At 39.1% G+C, this 19,191-nt stretch overlaps 1 protein-coding gene across 4 annotated transcripts in view; it reads left to right on the forward strand.

The window, feature by feature from the left end:
• The window catches only part of SMURF2 (SMAD specific E3 ubiquitin protein ligase 2), a 115,817-nt gene extending 102,826 nt beyond the window's left edge, over positions 1–12,991 (forward strand). For all 4 annotated transcript variants that reach the window (XM_031011619.3, XM_063706182.1, XM_055386830.2 and 1 more), the window contains 7 exons: positions 649–763; positions 2,356–2,534; positions 3,348–3,485; positions 6,638–6,758; positions 10,548–10,749; positions 12,011–12,086; positions 12,402–12,991. In XM_031011619.3, the coding sequence (XP_030867479.1) occupies positions 649–763; positions 2,356–2,534; positions 3,348–3,485; positions 6,638–6,758; positions 10,548–10,749; positions 12,011–12,086; positions 12,402–12,501 (931 nt within the window). In that variant the 3' untranslated portion in view covers positions 12,502–12,991. The remainder of the gene's footprint in view (positions 1–648; positions 764–2,355; positions 2,535–3,347; positions 3,486–6,637; positions 6,759–10,547; positions 10,750–12,010; positions 12,087–12,401) is intronic.
• The last annotated feature ends 6,200 nt before the right edge of the window (positions 12,992–19,191 follow it).

Here is a 19,191-nt window from a genome sequence, read left to right on the forward strand (position 1 = left end):
CTGGGGTGCAGTGGTGCAATCTCAGCTCACTGCAGCCTCAACCTCCAGGGCTCAAGCAATCCTCCCACCTCCGCCTCCCAAGTAGCTGGGACTATAGGCACTTGCCATCAGCCTGGCTAATTTTTGTATTTTTTGTAGAGATGGGATTTCGCCTTGTTGCCCAGGCTGGTCACAAACTCCTGAGCGCAAGCAAACCACCTGTCTTGGCCCCCCAAAGTGCTGGGATTACAGGTGTGAGCCACCGTCCCCAGCCTCACATGGACGTTTTGAAATAAAACCATATTCTTCCTTTTGTTTTATGTTTATTATGGATTACAAATTTATTTGGCAATTAAAAGTAACAGACCACTGGACTGTATCAACTCGTGAGTAGCTGAACTGTTGGATAATACTTTTATACTCTTTGATGCTAAAATATAATAAAATTGCCTAAATTTTGCGTGAGATGTTACTTCAATATAATAGAGTTTTTATATGCTATTTGGGTACAGTAGATTTTTCCAATGTGATCTTATATAACTGTAGTTAGTGCTTTTTTGCCTTTTATTAATTTAAAAAATTATTTGCTAAAATGATTAATTAATGGCATATCTTAATAAAAATGTATACATTAACAAAAAAATTCCTTGGTCATATCTTGTTTTCTAGGGAATGGTTGTATCTCTTGTCACATGAAATGTTGAATCCATACTACGGCCTCTTCCAATATTCAAGAGATGATATTTATACATTGCAGATCAATCCTGATTCTGCAGTTAATCCGGTATGATTTGAAGTTATGATGTGAATTGTGACCTATAATGCTTTTCATGTTTATATGTTAATGTAGTTTATTATATAGAAATTATTTGTCCTTGTCTTAGTTGTGCCCTTTGACTCAGCAATTCCTCTTCTATAAAATTTTCCCAAGCAGATGATTATGGATGTATGCACCAATTTGGAAACAGGGATGTTTATTGTTTATAGTAGCACTCAACTGAAAACAACAGGAGCGGGGACTGATTAAATTATGACATGAAGCAGAATAATGCAAATGATTAAAGGCATAGGTTCTGGAATTAGAAAGACGTGTCATGGTCTCATCACTTACTAGCTTTGTGACCTTTCAGGGCAAGTTCATGGACTTAAGCTTCAGTTTTGTCATTGCTAATAAATACATTTGTACCTCAAAGAGGGGTTATGAGAATGAAATGGGACCCTGCACATTAAGCACTTAGCACAGTGCTGTATGTTATTCACTCTACAACTCTATCAACTACATTACTAAGCACTCAACAGAAGTTAGCAGTTTTTACTAATGTATTGTTTTTATATTGTCTTTCCATATAAGGGCGTACTATACAGCCACTAAAATGATAATGTGGGATAATAGTTAATGATATGGAAAGATGATGTTTATGATGTGTTAAGTGAAACGAAGTTTATCAAATAGTATAATGCAACTTTGGTAAATATATATGTGTGTGTGCGTGTGTTACTTTTAAAAAAGAAACAAAAACAAGATAAAAGGTTTAAAGACGAGCTTAAAAGATTACTTAGTAAATAGAGAGGTAAAAGAATTTTAAAATACAAACATCTAACAAAACAATCTGTGACGAAAGACCAAATATATATAAAAGAGTAGAAATGTTAGATTTGTTTCACGAAATTATTTAGGGAGGATTTTGAGGTGAAGGTTCTTTTTGGAGGGCCCACTACTGCCCCTGTAGTAACAATAGCCCAGATTCATTGACTGCTTATAACATGCCAGGTCCAGTCCCATGGGTTTCAAACATCACCTCATTTTACTCCTCATAGAGATGCTTTTTAGATACTGTTATTATCCTCATATTTCCAGATGTGGACAGTTAGTCCTACGGGGGTTAATTTGTCCATATGCCATTGACTGGCAGAATCGTGATTCTAATTCAAGTCTGACACCAAGTCTGTGCTCTTAAATCTATGGTGTTTTGATGTTTAATTTCTGGTTAGGTCAAGGAAGTAGGGAGGTTTAGGATTGAAAGATTTTTTTTTCATGACAAAGGGCTCAGCAGGAGGTGAGAGAAGGAAGAGAAAAGGATCTGCAAGTAGTTGAATGAAGCTCCGGGACCATAGTTTGGACTTAATTTCTAAAAGATAAAATTTACAAAATGACTGGCCCCTGCGAGAAGGGCATATTACCCTGTGTAATATGCTGTTCTCTGGTGATCTAGAGACTCCTGAGCATGCCCTAGAGAAATACTCCCACCTGACTATATTGAAGAGTAAAAATTTTATGCTTATTCTCAAAAAGATTAATGTTGCTGAAATATTTCATTTTTATTAAAATTTTCCTGGGTAGTGCCTAACGAGTATATATACTGTTTTCAATTTCAGGAACATTTATCCTATTTCCACTTTGTTGGACGAATAATGGGAATGGCTGTGTTTCATGGACATTATATTGATGGTGGTTTCACATTGCCTTTTTATAAGCAATTGCTTGGGAAGTCAATTACCTTGGATGACATGGAGTTAGTAGATCCGGATCTTCATAACAGTTTAGTGTGGATACTGTATGTATTGAGTCTTCTATCTCTTCATTATAGTTAAACTCTGAGCTTTAAAAAAAAATATGCTTCAAAACTGATGTACTTAAAATATTGACTGGTTATTTGAGTGATAGGATCGCATATGATTTCCCCCTTTCTGTAGCTTCTTTATACATTTCAAATTCCTTAAACTTAGCAAGTGTTACTACTTTAAAAAGGAAAAAACAACTAGTATATTTCTATTTTTAAAAGTACTTTATATAATTGTTTCCTCAGTGTGATACAAATTCTGTTCCAAACCTGCGTGTGTTAGAATAGCAAATTCTTGCTGCTGTTGCTTTTAATGAAGTGGCGATTGTTGGAACCGTACTTTTAGAATAAGAACTAATTGTTGAATTTAAGCTAAGAACTGATTCTGTTTTGCAAGAGGTCGTTATTTTGTGAAGATACACTGGCAGTGTTTATTTTTTATAAAGTGTACAGTAGCTTTCTCACTAGGGATACACAGGCACTTGGCCCCTTGGAGTACAGTACCGAGTAGGGCTCTTCAGAATGCCAAATGTAACTGAAATTGTCCTATATTGGTGGTTCTAGCAAGGCCCAGCTTTGACCAAGGCTCTTTCTCATTACTCAGGAAGTTAAATGTTTTCTGTGTTTATGAAGGTTAAAGCTCTTTGACTTTTCTGTCCAGAAAGAACTAGGTGGTATGGAAGCAGAATCTGACCTCACATTTGTTATATTATAAAATGATCTTAGTTTTATCTCACCAATTAATACATCTATAGGGTCTGTATTTTAGGTTTCCCAGTTACATATATTTTCCTCTTTCCTATCCAGTGAGAATGATATTACAGGTGTTTTGGACCATACCTTCTGTGTTGAACATAATGCATATGGTGAAATTATTCAGCATGAACTTAAACCAAATGGCAAAAGTATCCCTGTTAATGAAGAAAATAAAAAAGAATATGTCAGGTAAACACTCCTGTGTTCTCAAGGCTGAATTTTTTTCAATGTTCTAGAATGTTAGTATGAGCAAACTTAAATATTTAGATAGTACTACTTAGTGTTACAAAATCCGCTTCAGGAGAATTTAGTGGCTTATTTAGAACAGACATTTTATTATTTCTCACAATTCCATGGGTCAGGAAATTGGGCAAAAGAACAACATGGATGACAACACTGCTGTTCCACAAGATGTCAGCTAGGCCTGCAACACCAAGATAGCCTCTTCACTCATAACTAGGATAACTCAAATGGCTGAGGGCTAGCTGGCATGGCTGTCGACTGGGGTCACTGTCTGGGGCCTTGTTCTCATTGTTGGCTGAGTTCCTTGGTTCTCCCTGTGTGATATCAAAGGCCATTCCCTCTCTCCATGACCACTCCCTCTCCCCATAGCCACTCCCTCTCCCCATAGCCACTCTCTCTCCCAACAAGATAGCCAGACTTCTTATGGGGTAGCCAGCTTTCTAAAGCTCAAAAGCAGAAGCTGCTAGATCTTTTTAAGGCCTAAGCCTGGTCCTGGCCAACATGACTTCTGCTGTCTACTTCTGGTTAAACTGAGACAGCCAGCCCAGTTTCATCATGGAGGAGGAGCTGTACAAATGTGTGAATACCAGGAGATGTGGGCACTGGGGCCACATGTGGTGTAGCTACCACAGGTGGCAATTCAGAAGGGCTTTTGTGCTTTATCTTACTAACACTTAGCCTGTTTATAAATGAGCACATTGTGAGTTTAGAGATAAATGTAAATAAATGTTTTTCAGATTTCATAAAGTAAAAATTGAGGAATTTTTATGTATTGGGCTAATTTGGCTTATGAGAAATAAAAAGACCTCTAAACATAGAACTATGGTAATCAGTTTTGGGAGTTTGAACTTGAACTTTACTGTATGTACACAGAAACTTGCATGATATACTTTTTGTGTATAGATTATGTTCCCAAATCTTACTAAAATGTTTCCTAGTTTAAATATGACGTCCACTTGATTGGAGTGAACAGTGGTATAGCTTTTCTGGAAAGCAGTTTGATACCAGCAGCATGTGCCCTTCAACTAGCAGCTCTATGTTTAGGGCTCTTCTGCAGAAACACACATGTAACTGAACAAATATGGGGAAAGACGGTCAATTAAATGCTACTTGTGAAAAAAAGTTACACTACTGAAATGTTTTTAGAGAAGAATGATTATATTATACATTCAACAGAATATTATGTGGATATTTAAAAGTGCATAAGCTGTCAAATTTTAAAAGTAAGTCTTAGAAGAATTATGTAGGAACAAAATCCATGGTTTTTTTTTGTTTTTTGTTTTTTTGGGTTTTTTTGAGGTGGAGTCTCGCTCTGTTGCTCAGGCTGGAGTGCAGTGGCACGATCTTGGCTCACTGCACCTCTGCCTCCCAGGTTCAAGTGATTCTCCTGCCTCAGCCTCCCGAGTAGCTGGGAGTACAGGTACGCACAACCACACCCGGCAATTTTTTTTATTATTAGCAGAGATGGTGTTTCACCATATTAGCCAGGCTGGTCTCAAACTCCTGACCTCGTGATCTGCTTGCCTCAGCCTCCCAAAGTGCTGGGATTACAGGCATAAGCCACCGTGCCTGGCTGTTTTTTTATAATTATACTGAAGATGTTCAGGAGGCTGCAACCAAATAAAGTTTTTGCCTAGGATGAGGGAGTGGAGGTGATGCGACTGGAAATAGGAAGGAGAAAGAGGGTAAAAGAATGGACTTTCATATTTTACTGTCTCCATAGTTAATGTTTGATTTTTTTGTTATATACGTAAAAAGTATGTATTACGTTTCTACTTAAAAAAATGAAAGAACAGGCTGGGTGCAGTGGCTCATGCCTGTATTCCCAGCATTTTGGGAGGCCAGGGTGGGTGGATCACCTGAGGTCAGGAGCTCAAGACCAGCCTAGCCAACATTGTGAAACCTCGTCTCTACTAAAAATACAAAAATTAGCTAAGCGTGTTGGCAGGCACCTGTAATCCCAGCTACTTTGGAGCCTGAGGCAGGAGAACCGCTTGAACCTGGGAGGTGGAGATTGCAGTGAGCTGAGATCGCACCACTGTACTCCAGCCTGGGTGACAGAATGAGACTCCATCTAATATAAATTAAAAATAATTAAAAAAGAACAAATGAGAATTTCCTAAGTCTTAGCAGTGTCTCCTTTTCAAGACCTCGTGTGTCCTACTCAGTCCCTGGGTCCCACTCTTCAGGGTTCAGTCGTGTTTACAGCACGTAATAATCCCTGGCCAACTACAGTTATGAGATTAAAAATTACAAAGAAAAACTTTTACAGTTACACAGTTTTGCTGTCCCCTTAACCCAACAAACAAAAATATGGTCCTCCAAAGGATATAATGTTAAGTAACTTATTTCTTAAAGTAGAGAACCATTTCTCCAAATTTGGAAATGTTAACAAATTTGACAGATGAGTAAGTTCTGTGATGCATGAGATGGAGAAGTTTTCTTGGGTAGATAGATAAATAAAAACAATTCACTTATAAATCGTACATTCACACAATAGATGTAGTTTAGTGCATTTTTTATTGGTAAAATTACATCTTCCAGAATTTTTATATCCTCTGGAGAACAATGATTATTTAATCAAAAAGTGCTTGCTATTGGCTTTTACTATTTCTTCTTCTCATTTTTGGTATGAGGATTCTCTACCTCCTCTTCTTCCGTAGGCCTCCCTCAAATAGAAACAAAACACCCAACACATTCAAATTACATTTGCAAGTAAAATCAGAAAAATAAGTCATTTTTGAGTGAAAGAGCTCTTTATTCTAGTTATTGGCATGTATGCTGTAAGTTTAGAAAGAAATTTCATCAAGACTCAGCTCTAGTAGACGTCCTGTTTCCTGGGAGCTTCTCTGATTTGAAGGGTTGCTCTGCTGATGCTGCTTTTGTTAGTAGTTTACCACTTTTCATCAACATTGAACTGTGTCACACCTCAGGGTTCATTTATCCTCATCAGTCTGAGATTTATTGTTAGACTTGAGGCTAAACCGTTAATGTTAGATGCTTGTAAAATGCAGTGTTGCTAAAGTAGAGATTTATAATAATAATTACTAGATCTGAAAATATATGTGATTATACGAAATCCTGCTGAATGTTTACAGGCTCTATGTGAACTGGAGATTTTTACGAGGCATTGAGGCTCAATTCCTGGCTCTGCAGAAAGGATTTAATGAAGTAATTCCACAACATCTGCTGAAGACATTTGATGAGAAGGAGTTAGAGGTTAGTGCATTAGTATTATCACTAGTGTAACAAGGAAGGATTGGGAATTATTTTGTTACTTAGTTTTAGAGGAAAGCATATTTCTGGTGCTTTCTAAGTTTCATGGTTCTATGCTTGAGAATTCTTATTCACAGGAAAAGTCTTTCATGCTTTTGAAGGCCTTTCATGCTTTGGAATTTCTGTGAGTGAACAATCTCTCTCTCTCTCTCTCTTTTTTTTTTCTGAGACAGGGTCTCACTCTGTCACCCAGGCTGGGGTGCAGTGGTGCAATCATGGCTCACTGCAGCCTTGACCTCCTGGGCTCAAATGATCCTTCAGCCCCTCAAGTAGCTGGGACTACAAGCATGCATCAGCACCCCTGGCTAATTTTTTTTTTTTTTTTTTTTTTTTTGGTAGAGACAGGGTTTTGCCATGTTTCCCAGGCTGGTCTCAAACTCCTGAGCTCAAGGGATCCGCCTGCCTTGGCCTCCCAAAGTGCTAGGATTATAGGCTTCAGCCACCATGCCCAGCTGTGAGCAGTCTCTCTTATATTGTGAAAATTTTAAATTTATTTTTCTATCCTGTACTTTCTTATTTTAAACAGATTTCATGACTTATATGTACATTCTTCCAATATATGTTTATTCCCTAACTTAGTGGTTACTGATTTAGTTAAGTAAAACCTCATTAATCTACCATATTGAAATTTATTTGGGTAAGAGCCTACTCTGAATTAGTTTTACACTAAGCTTGCAAGAAAGCATTTGATAGACAAGATCATCGAGAAAATAACTAAAACACCTAGGATAAATTGAATCTAAATATCTCTCTCTCTCTTTTTTTTGGAGACAGAGTTGCCCAGGCTGGAGGGCAGTGGCATGATCTCGGCTCACTGCAACCTCCACCTCCTGGATTCAAGTGATTCTCCTGCCTCAGCGTCCCAAGTAGCTGGGACTATAGGCACCCGCCACCACGTCCGGCTAATTTTTTTATTTTTAGTAGAAACGGGGTTTCACCATGTTGGCCAGGCTGGTCTGGGACTCCTGACCTCAAATAATCCACCCACCTCGGCCTTCCAAAGTGCTGGGATTACAGGTGTGAGCCACCGCACCTGGCCTCTGAATGTCTTTAGATTAACAGCCATACTAAACAGTTAATAGTGTTTTGTTTCCTTTTAAAGCTGGCCCTTAAACACCCCAGGTTTTGTAATTAAGACCTTAAACAAATACATCTGAATTTCCTACTGAACAACTAAAAAACAAGAGGTTTAATTCTATTAAAGGTCCCAAATTTATTTAGTAGTTAGGGATAACACAAATATTTGAAGTCTACTAATAATTTGAAACATGATTTTATTCAATGCCTTCAATGTCCTTTCTAAATAAATCTGTTAATAGACCTGTTAGCAAACAAATCTAAAAAGGTTGGTTTTACTTGATACTCTCCCCATTCCTTTTGTGATTGAATTGTTCATAGTGAAATAGCCAGAAGGAAGTAGTTAGAAGGAGAACATAGCAGGAATGCCGATAAGGTTGAAATATAATGCATTTTCATCTCTTTATACAATAAACGAGGATTTGGCCTTCTAACTGCCATTCCTCTGAAGAAAAGAATTTAGGAGGTGCCTTTTATGTCATTAAATACACCCATAATCCTTTTCGGATAACCTCCTCCCTGTTCAGTGTGGTGTTAATTCAGTGAACCCTGTAGAAGCTTTGTTGGAGATTTTATTTCAGAACCCCATAGAAGCCTTACTGGAGACTTTATTTGGTAGGGTTAGGATTTTTAATATAGTTTCTACTGCTAATGGGTCATGAAACTTTTTTTTTCTTTTCTTTTTTCCTTTTTTTTTTTTCTTTGTGGAGACAGAATCTCACTCTGTCACCCAGGCTGGAGTACAGTGGCACAATCTCTGCTTACCGCAACCTCTGCCTCCCAGGTTCAAGCGATTCTCGTGCCTCAGCCTCCCGAGTAACTGGGACTTCAGGTGTGCACCACCATGCCTGGCTAATTTTTGTATTTTTAGTAGAGATGGGGTTTCACCATGTTGCCCAGGCCGGTCTTGAACTTTTTAGCTCAGGCAATCCACCTGCCTCTGCTTCCCAAATTGTTAGGATTACAGGCGTGAGCCACTGCACCAGGCCTGAATCATTAAACTTTTTATTTTTATTTTTCGAGATAGAGTCTCACTCTGTTGCCTAGGCTGGAGTGCAGTAGCATGATCCTAGCTCACTGTTAACTCTTATGCTGAAGTGATCCTCCCACCTCAGTCTCCCCAGTAACTGGTACTACAGGTGTGCACCACCACGCCTGGCTAACATTATTTTGGCTCTTTTTTTTTTTTTTTTTGGAGACACAGTCTCACTTGTCCCCCAGGCTGATGGGATCTCAGCTCCCTACAACCTCTACTTCCTGGGTTCAAGCGATTCTCATGCCTTACCTGGGATTACAGGTGCCCGCCACCACGCCCGGCTACCTTTTTGTATTTTTAGTAGATACAGGGTTTCACCATGTTGGCCAGGCTGGTCTTGAACTCCTGACCTCAAGTGATCTGCATGCCTCGTCCTCCCAAAGTGCTAGGATTACAGGCGTGAGCTACCACACCCTACCAATTTTTAAAGACAATATGTATAACATTTATTTTAGCATTGTATATATTAATCCTGGGTGTAATTCTATAAAATATAGGATTTGCAAGTTATGTTTTATAGTACACATGGAATTCACTGCTATAAACAAACATGTTAGATTAGTATGGTGAGTTAGTCTTGAACCCTAGGGAGATATATTAATAATAGTATAAAATGATTTGGATATAGTTCATCTGTGTGACCCTCCATCAGGATGTGTTTAGTAGAGGTCTGTATCAATGTGCTCATGTACTTTGTGCTTTAATATCAATTTAAGATTATTAAGCAAATGTAGGCCAGGTGTAGTGGCTCACGCCTATAATCCTAGCACTTTGGGAGGCTGAGGCAGGCGGATCACTTGAGGCCAGGAGTTGGAGACCAGCCTGGCCAACATGGCGGAATCCCATCTCTAGTAAAAATACAAAAATTAGCTGGGCATTGTGGTGCATGCCTGTAATCCCAGCTACTTGGGAGGCTGAGGCAGGAGAATCACTTGAACCCGGGAGGCAGAGGCTGCAGTGAGCCTAGATCATGCCACTGCACTCCAGCCTAGGAGACAGAGCAAAATTCTGTCTTAAAAAAAAAAATTATTAAGCAAATTGTATGAATCACTTATTCAACACCCATTTCTGAAGTTTCTGTGCATTATCGGTTGCTTCCCCAGGATGTAGTGAAATGGATGTTACTACCATATTACAGCAGAGGAATTGATTGAATTGCCCTCAATCAACAAAGCTAATAGGTATTGAAACTAGTAGATGATGCAGGTCCAAAGAAGGCACATATCTGTATTTACTCTTTGGGTCTCAATTTCTGTCCATTTTTTTTTAAAGCTTTATAATTTTATTATGAACTTACGAAACATTCTCAATTGTTTACCTGGTCAAGTCTATCACAGCTGTGGTTCTCAGACCCTGGAGAGGGAGTTTGCAGTGAGTAGATATCTCTGGAGCTTTTTAAAATATAGATCCCAACTGTCACCCCAGGTGCACAGAATTAACATCTCTGAGCCTAGGACCCGGAATGTCAATTTGAAAAGCTTTTCAGATGATTCTGATATGCATCTTTAATTAGGAACCACCAAATGACAGCCAGCAGTACAAACCTAAAGTTCTCTTTTGAGGAATTTTTGGCCTGGCTGTGGTTTCCACAGGTTCATTACTGTGTACTATTTTCACAGCTCATTATTTGTGGACTTGGAAAGATAGATGTTAATGACTGGAAGGTAAACACCCGGTTAAAACATTGTACACCAGACAGCAACATTGTCAAATGGTTCTGGAAAGCTGTGGAGTTTTTTGATGAAGAGCGACGAGCAAGATTGCTTCAGTTTGTGACAGGATCCTCTCGAGTGCCTCTGCAGGGCTTCAAAGCATTGCAAGGTAACAGCCTGAGGTGCAGGCAAGCGGGGCAGCAGGTGGGGGCGGGGCTGTCAGCGTGGGGTCTGTGGAGATATTTTGTAAACCATGTGCTTAGAGATTCTCTTTTTCACTTCTTATCTGTGACTCTCACATTGTGATACCTTCTTCTCCCTCCTTTCTTTTGTTCCCTTCCCAAGAGCCTTTTCTGCAGGCTTCTCTGATTGTAGTGAGTGCCGCATGCTAGAGACCGTACGTGGTGATGCTCTGCCTTTGTTTTCTGGTCACCTTACTTTTAATTCTGTTGCACATTCCTGTAGGGAAGTCGTTCACTTCCATGTTCACATCTTGACCTGGTGAAACGTTTACCTGCCTGGGATGCCTCTCCCCTCTACTTTTCGTTCTTTCTCTTATTAGACAGAAGCAGCATGGGTCATGGAAACCATCTGTTCGGTCAGAGCATTTTAATTACTGCATGGCATCAGACTATTTGTTTACAACCATATTCCTTTTTTAAGAATGGTTTTCTGTGGAATAAGCTAGTTAATTTTGGGAGGAGCTGGTAATATTGCTAATGATTGTGGCGCTTCACTGGGTGGCAGTTGCTTCCTTTACCTCTTAAGCACTTCATTTTCAAAGCTGCTGGTGATGAATAAGGACACACAAAGCGAGACTGGTACATAATTCGACAGTGCTGCCCACAGCGCATGCGCTGAAATCCCTGGGGAGAGAGCCTGCTTTCAGCTGTGCTGCCCTTCTCTGTAAGGAGAGCTCCTCATCCTCACACTTCCCAGATGCATAAAGTGAAGTTGTATTTCTCCTACATGTATTTATATGGGGTGCCTGTGCGAACTGAAATGGATTCTATAGACGGCTCTTTTGCTGTCAGCCCAGTTTGAGTCATGAAATCTAAATTTGCATCAGGTCGTCATCTTTTTGAATGTGTGCCTATGTATTTTACCTTGGATTTGCCTGATTACTTTTCTTCTCATGCTTTTGGGATATTGACTTTCTATAAAAGATAGAAATTGGGAAAGGGATTTCAATCTTGAGTTTTTTCTCAAATGGAAATGTGAACCTATTACGGAATCTAAGCCTTATCCAAGGTTAATTCTGGCTCTTAAAACCCAGATGCTTTTCCTGCTGCCCTTTGGTAGTATGTGTGGATTCATTACCATTCCCCTATCCCCAGATCCCGTGGTTTACTTACCAGTTTTATTCTTAAGATTTTGGAGACTAATACACGCACCTGCAGTGATTTCACCCACATTTCCTTCATTTGCAGGTGCTGCAGGCCCGAGACTCTTTACCATACACCAGATTGATGCCTGCACTAACAACCTGCCGAAAGCCCACACTTGGTAAGGTATTTTTGTAGCTTTATTCCCCATTCCATGTACATAGGTGTTAGTTCCAAACAGATTCGACTTTTTATTTATTGTACTTACTAGTGTTAAATGGGCCTTGAAAGGGAATGATAAGCAACTTAAGTGATTTAAAAGTTAAGATTATTCGGAAATTGGTAGGAAAACCCAAAAGTGGTCATCTCTGTTTTAGAGAAATACCTTTTAGTTTTCTGTGTGACACAGAGTGATGTGGCTATACTGGTATACACTTGCTAGGCCAGTTTACTTATTTTGAATGAACTGTATAAAATTTGATTTGCTTATTCACAGCTTCAATCGAATAGACATTCCACCCTATGAAAGCTATGAAAAGCTATATGAAAAGCTGCTAACAGCCATTGAAGAAACATGTGGATTTGCTGTGGAATGACAAGCTTCAAGGATTTACCCAGGACTCTATTTATACAACCCTGACTGACAGCCTCCTTTCAGCAGAGTTTCAAAGAATATGCTGAAATACAGGAAAACACCCCCCCCCCTTTTTTTTTTTTTTTTTTACATTTTAGGACACTGTGAGGGGAAAGGACAATTTTGAAATTCCTTTTCAAGGAAAAAAAAGGTCTTTATGCTTTGCCATGAGGCCACATTCAGCTGCTATTTAAACTTAATATCTTGAACCTAAAGAATGCTGACTTTTCCTACATTTCCAGAGTTAGGCAGTATTCTACACTTAAAGACTACTACTATTTTTATAAAAGGTAATCTATTCAAATTGCTTCACAGATTTCAAGTCTCTCAAACATCAAGACAACTTCAGCAGTCGGTACAAGTCACATTTCATTTTGATTGAATACATGATCTTGAACAGCTCCTGTACTTGCTCTTTGTAAAAAAAAATAAAATTATTTTGAATTATTCTACCTTTGTAAACAATTGGCTAAAAGAATCATCTTTAAGAAATTAAGCCATTTACATGTTTGTGTTTTTCTATAGCAGAGCATTATATTTTGCATTATGTTTCAACCTAGTCTAAGTGGGTCTTTTTTACATTTTTCAAGAACGGATTTCCTGGAATACAGCTATATAATTTTGGTTGTCAAATTCCTAATGCAACGATTTAGTCTAAACTTAGTCATTTATTTGTGACAATAAGATGTGTTCAGGGGCTCCCTGTTTTTAAGAGACTCTTTAAAAAAAAAAAAACCTAATGTTTTTATTTTGAGTCAATATGATTAGGTATTTTGGATTTACTTTTAATCTTAAAATACTTTTAAGATTTACTTTTAATCTTAAAAAAAGCATTTTTATAGCTTCTCAGAGCATGTGGATGGGATGGGATTTTCGTTATTTTGCTGGGTCAGCTTATCTTTAATATATGGACTATTCCTATAAACCAAAGTCTCTGACAAGTGCACCTAATTTATATTGTATTTTAACTACAGTGTAAGTTTCCATTAACAAAACCATCCTAAAGCGTTAACTGCTCATAATTTTAATCGGCTACAGTTATGAAAAAGGAAGAATTTTGCTCTAAAGATTATTAATAAGCTTAGAAAATCCTGCTTTTACCTAACAGAATGAAGTGGGGTTGAGGGGCGGTAGTATGAACAGTGATTCTAACTCTATGGCGTAAATTACTTTGAAGAGTTCATTTTGGAAGTAAGGGACTCCCGCTTCCCTTGGTGTTGAAGATCTGCACCTGATTTTGAAACGTCCAGATTTAGCTTTCAAGGTGCGTGGCATGTTGAATGATCCAGAAGCAACGAAAACTCTGGGGTGAGGGATTGAAAAAATCTGAAATCACAGTTGGATTTTTAAATTCAACCATCAAAAATATGTACTATAAGTTTTTTTTACATTGATGTGAAATAAGCAAATTTTCATGATAATTAAGCTGCAAAATTTAAAGTTATCAAGTAAATAGGTCCTCTGTGTTCTGTTTCATGTGATGGAGTGGGTTTCAGTCTGTGTTCTTGGAGCCAAAGGGTTCCTCAGAGGTGCCTCAAGAGTAATGGTTTAAGAGAAGAGGGGCAATGAGAGGGAGTGAGGGGGAAGGCCTAGTTGGTATTTGAGCAGGGGCCTTAGGCTCCATATCCCCACCCCCTTTACCCAGAACAGCCCATTTTTCTTATGTATATTGGAATTTCAAGTAAGCTTTCGTGGGGTGCAGCGGGGCGGGGAGGAATGGATGGGATAAAAGAAGTGGAGATTTTGCTGCTTTAAAAAAGTTGAGAACTACTTGTGTAGTTTTTAAGTATTTTAATGTATTTCATTTGGCCAAATTCAACTGCCACAAGCAAGCTAGTCATAGTTGTAACTGTGCAGTGGTAATATGCTTATGCCTACCTTTTTCCTCTCAAACAATTTGTTTTTTTACATTGCATTCTGAGTACTGAAGAGCATCTTGAAATGTATGGAAGTGGTTTCTATGCTATTTGATAATCAGTAATGTTCAGCTGTCATGATAGTACTTTATTGGTTGCAGACCCATCTCTCTCTTATATTAAAGCACTAGTGCAGTTTATAATTGTGCCTACTTTTAAAATCTTTCAGTAAAAAAGTACATAATACAGAAATCATAACTGACAGGGATACAGTAATAATGAAATGCTACTATCACTTATTTTAATATACAATATAAAGCAGGCAAATACCATTGCTTTTTGAGTGCCTTTTTAACTTTATACTAATGACTTAATAGAGCTTTAAAAGAAAGAAATTGGCTGGGCATGGTGGCTCACGCCTGTAATCCCAGCACTTTGGGAGGCCGAGGTGGGCGGATCACCTGAGGTCAGGAGTTCGAGACCAGCCTGGCCAACATGGTGAAACCCTATCTCTACTAAAAACACAAAATTAGCCGGGCATGGTGGCGCACTCATGTAATCCCAACTACTTGGGAGGCTGAGGCAGGAGAATTGCTTGAATCTGGGAGGCAGAGATTGCAGTGAGCCGAGATTGCACCACTGCACTCCAGCCTGGGCAACAAGAGTGAGACTCCGTCCCCGCCCAAAAAAAAAAAAAAAAAAGAAATTACTCTCCATAACAGTCTATGTTATCACAAACATATATAAAAACATGATTTAGATTTCCATTTCAAAGTTACATTACCCGATTACTTCCAAATAGGTGCTAAGCAAAAACCCCCAATGTATTATTGAACCATGGACTTGCACCTCATGTTTAATGTGAATATTTATTTCCATGTCCCTCTTAACTGGTTTTTTCTTGTCTTCCCTCTAGCTGTATTGTTATTTCAGATATGTGATATCTGTTTTCATACTCTTGCCTTTCCATCATGAATGCTTAGTTATGAACAGAGATTCCTTTGTAGAGCTCATAGGCAGTACAGAGAGGTAAGTCTTGCCTCAGAGGGCCTTGTATCTTGGTGTAGTTTTTAAATAGTGCTGTGTATAGTGTACATTTTGTTTTGCACATAGTTTGTTGCCCCGAATGGGTTTTTTACCAAGCCTTTTTTTCTTTCATGTATTTACAGTCCGGAGCACAAGATTCTCTTCTTTCAAATACAATGTAATTCGCTTTACTTTACAACACTAAATCTGGGCTTTGAATTTCCAGTGCATTGGACTGATTGGATTGTTGGGAGTTAGAGGCTGTTTCAACCATCCTTAGTTTGGTAGAGCGGCTCCTTCTGCTTGTTTTCTAAGCGTACAGTCAACGGGTGCCATTTGTGGTATTTAACATGTTAGGATGATTGTTCCAAATGCTGAGTTGTTTTATTTCTAGATGTAATTAGTTCACTTTATGTAATATTCTTCTCTCAGACTGACTTTAAAAACAAAGTTTTATCATTTTCATTGTATTTGTATTTATTACAGAGTGTTTTAGCTTTGATATTCTTTGTATTTTCACTCATTTGTTACATGAGCTTTATCAATAACATCTGTATAAATGGTTTTTAAAAATTAACTATGTATGTGCCCATGCCGAAGTCGAGCAATAAAATCAATGCTGTTTGCACTGTCACAGCATCAACGTTTTTAAAGAATATTGAGTTTGTAATGAATAGTTTTGAAAACATTTATGGTTGGCTCTATGGAGGGTGACAACATGAGTCACAAAATGAAAAGTTCAAGAACACATGCCATCCTGAGTTGATGCCTCTGTCATGTTGCAGAGCTCAGCTTTCTGTCTCCTGGCAGAGCAGGGAAGGTGCCCGTTTTCTCCGGCCGTGGTGACTGCTCAGTTGGTAGTACCTGTTGGGGGTACCGCATAGGTGGATTTCTGAGGGGGGTCAGGGGCTAGTGGGGAACAGCATCTTGGTCCTGTCACCAGTCTGCAGCCATCTTTGCTGTAATACATCTCCGCTCTGTAGGGCAGGCCTATGACAGGGGCTCCCATTTGCCAGCCCTACCTTGGTATGTCGAGCAGTAAAATTCTCAAAATGAAAAGGAGAAATCAATTGTATTTTTTCTAGAAGCTGTGGATTTTAAGGTTTATAATTCAGTACTGTATTAATGATAGTGGACTAAAGTCCAGCTAACTCTATGGATAGAAAAGGAATGAATATGGTCTGTGTAAGTCTACACGGCATAGGGTACAACAGAAGGGAACACCTGGGAAATGTGTAAGTAGTAGCAGTGTATTAAAGTTCAAAGGGTGAGCATGCTTTTGTTTATATACTTTTTTAATATTCTTTTGAATATTTTTGTTTTGCTTTGTCCCTCATGGCTGTGTTTACTGGTTTTATCTAAAATTTATAAAGTTTTAGTACATTAAAGATTTTTGGCCGAGTGCAGTGGCTCGCGCCTGTAACCCCAGCACTCTGGGAGGCCGAGATGGGCGGATCACGAGGTCAGGAGTTCAAGACTAGCCTGGCCAACGTGGTGAAACCCCGTCTCTTTACTAAAAATACAAAAATTAGCCAGATGTGGTAGCGGACGCCTGTAATCCCAGCTACTTGGGAGGCTGAGGCAGGAGAATCACTTGAACCCAGGAGGCAGAGGTTGCAGTGAGCCAAAATCGCGCCACTGCATTCCGACCTGGACAACAGAGCAAGACTCTGTCTCAGGAAAAGAAAAAAAAAAAAATTAGGCCAGGTGCTGTGGCTTGTGCTTGTAATCCCAGCACTTTGGGAAGCCAAAGCAGGTGAATCTCTTGAGCCTAGCTTGAGACCAGCCTAGGCAACATGGCGAAACCCCATCTCTACAAACAATATGAAAACTAGCTGGGCGTAGTGGCACGTGCCTGATAGTCCCAGCTACTGGAGGTGGGGCTGAGATGGGGGGATTGTTTGAGCCCTGGGAGGCCGAGGCTGCAGTGAGCCATGATTGAGCCACTGTACTCCAACCTGGGCAACAGACTGAGACCTTCCTTGTCTCAAAAACAATTTTTTATTTGTTTTTTAGTATTATAATAGTCTACAAATTATCCAAAAGTTTGATTTGACTAATGATCAGAAGTTTAACCTGAAGTTTGTCCCTTCATTGTAATGAAGGTTAACCATGTTACCCACTGCATTGATTTGTACTTTATATACCAAATGCTTACTATATATATATATGATAAGATATATGCAACAGAACAAGAGCCTAGTAACAGGATAAAGGAGGTAATCACGCAGGAAAAGTGTTACTTTACATTCCTATGTTAACATTCGTAGCAAACTAGACAGACCAGATTTTAAATTTTACTTAAAAGGTATCTGCCCTAAATGTGACTTGTCTGCTGCTCATTCAACAAATATTTACTATGCTCCTGCTACATGCCAGGCTCTGTACTAGCTGATAGCCATATAGCTTTGCATGGTGGTTAGAAAGTGAACTTCCAAAGTCATGCTTCTAGTCTGTGTCTCACTGTGGGCCAAGTTCAAACTTAAGCGCTCAAAGCTCAATTTATGTACAGCAAAGAAGTCAGTCATGATGGGAGCACATGAGTAAATACCCACCTCAGCAAGGCCCTGAATCCCAGACTTGGATGTGTTTGTGGTCTCACTGTGTTGTCCAGGCTGGAGTGCAGTAGCTATTTCACAGGCGCAGTCATGGTGCACTGTAGCCTGAAACTCCTGGGCTCACGTTGATCCTCCTATGCCGGCCTCCCAAGTGGCTGGGACTACAGGTGAGCACCACCCCACTGTGGTGCAGTCTATGGGATTGGCAAGGGAACCTAAGATGTTTCTCCTCCCCACTTAATTCTTCATGCTTTTTTTTTTGGTAGGAGTCTTGCTCCATTGCCCAGGCTAGAGTGCAGTGGTACAATCTCAGCTCACTGCAACCTCCACCTCCCAGGTTCAAGCGATTCTCATGCCTCAGCCTCCCAAGTAGCTGGGATTACAAGGTATGCGCCACCATGCCCGGCTAATTTTTTTTTAGTAGAGATGGGGTTTCACTATGTTGGCCAGACAGGGCTTTTCATTAATTTTAAATATTGTCTGGTTAGTCCCTTATGATAGATGAGGCATTTAGTTCTAATACCAAGCACCTCACTCTGTAACACCCCCCACAGGACTTTCCAAATGCATGATTGTGATGAATCTTTCCTGGGTTGCTCCAAGCTGACTGGCTTGATGCACACAATCCACAGCACTTGAATCGCACTGTCCTCTGCTTGCTAAGCTAGTCTGGTGAAGTGATCTTTATTTGCTTTTGATTTTTCAAAAATATGTTGTCTCCTATTTTCTGACCTTTGCTGAGCAATCCTATTCCTTCCCTGACCAATTCTCTCATAAATTCTTTTTGTTGTTGTTTATTCCTGGTTACTTTTTAGCTTGGTAAAGTGCACCAGTTCCCACCAATCACCAGAACTAGCAACTTCAGTCTTCCTAAAATATTTTACATTTAAAAAAAATCATAATAAAAGCATTGTTAGGCTTGTGTTAACAGATCTAATGGTATTATATAATCTACCACTCAAGAGTCACATCTGCCATGCTTCCGGATCTTTTCTGTATCATATTTATATTGCATCATATGTATAATACCCACTCATACCATGGTTTTTTCTATAAAACTGGGTATTTTGTAGTCTAAAACTTTTTTACTCAGTATTTTATGGCTATCTAGATCTACTTTATCTTCTGCTTAACATTTTTTAGAACTTATGTTCCAGCTCTTGCATATCTAGCCTCATCTTGTGCATTTCCTGTCCTTTCCATTCACCTGTG

Source organism: Gorilla gorilla, chromosome 4, assembly GCF_029281585.2.
Source record: "Gorilla gorilla gorilla isolate KB3781 chromosome 4, NHGRI_mGorGor1-v2.1_pri, whole genome shotgun sequence".
In the NCBI taxonomy this organism is placed as follows: domain Eukaryota; kingdom Metazoa; phylum Chordata; class Mammalia; order Primates; family Hominidae; genus Gorilla; species Gorilla gorilla.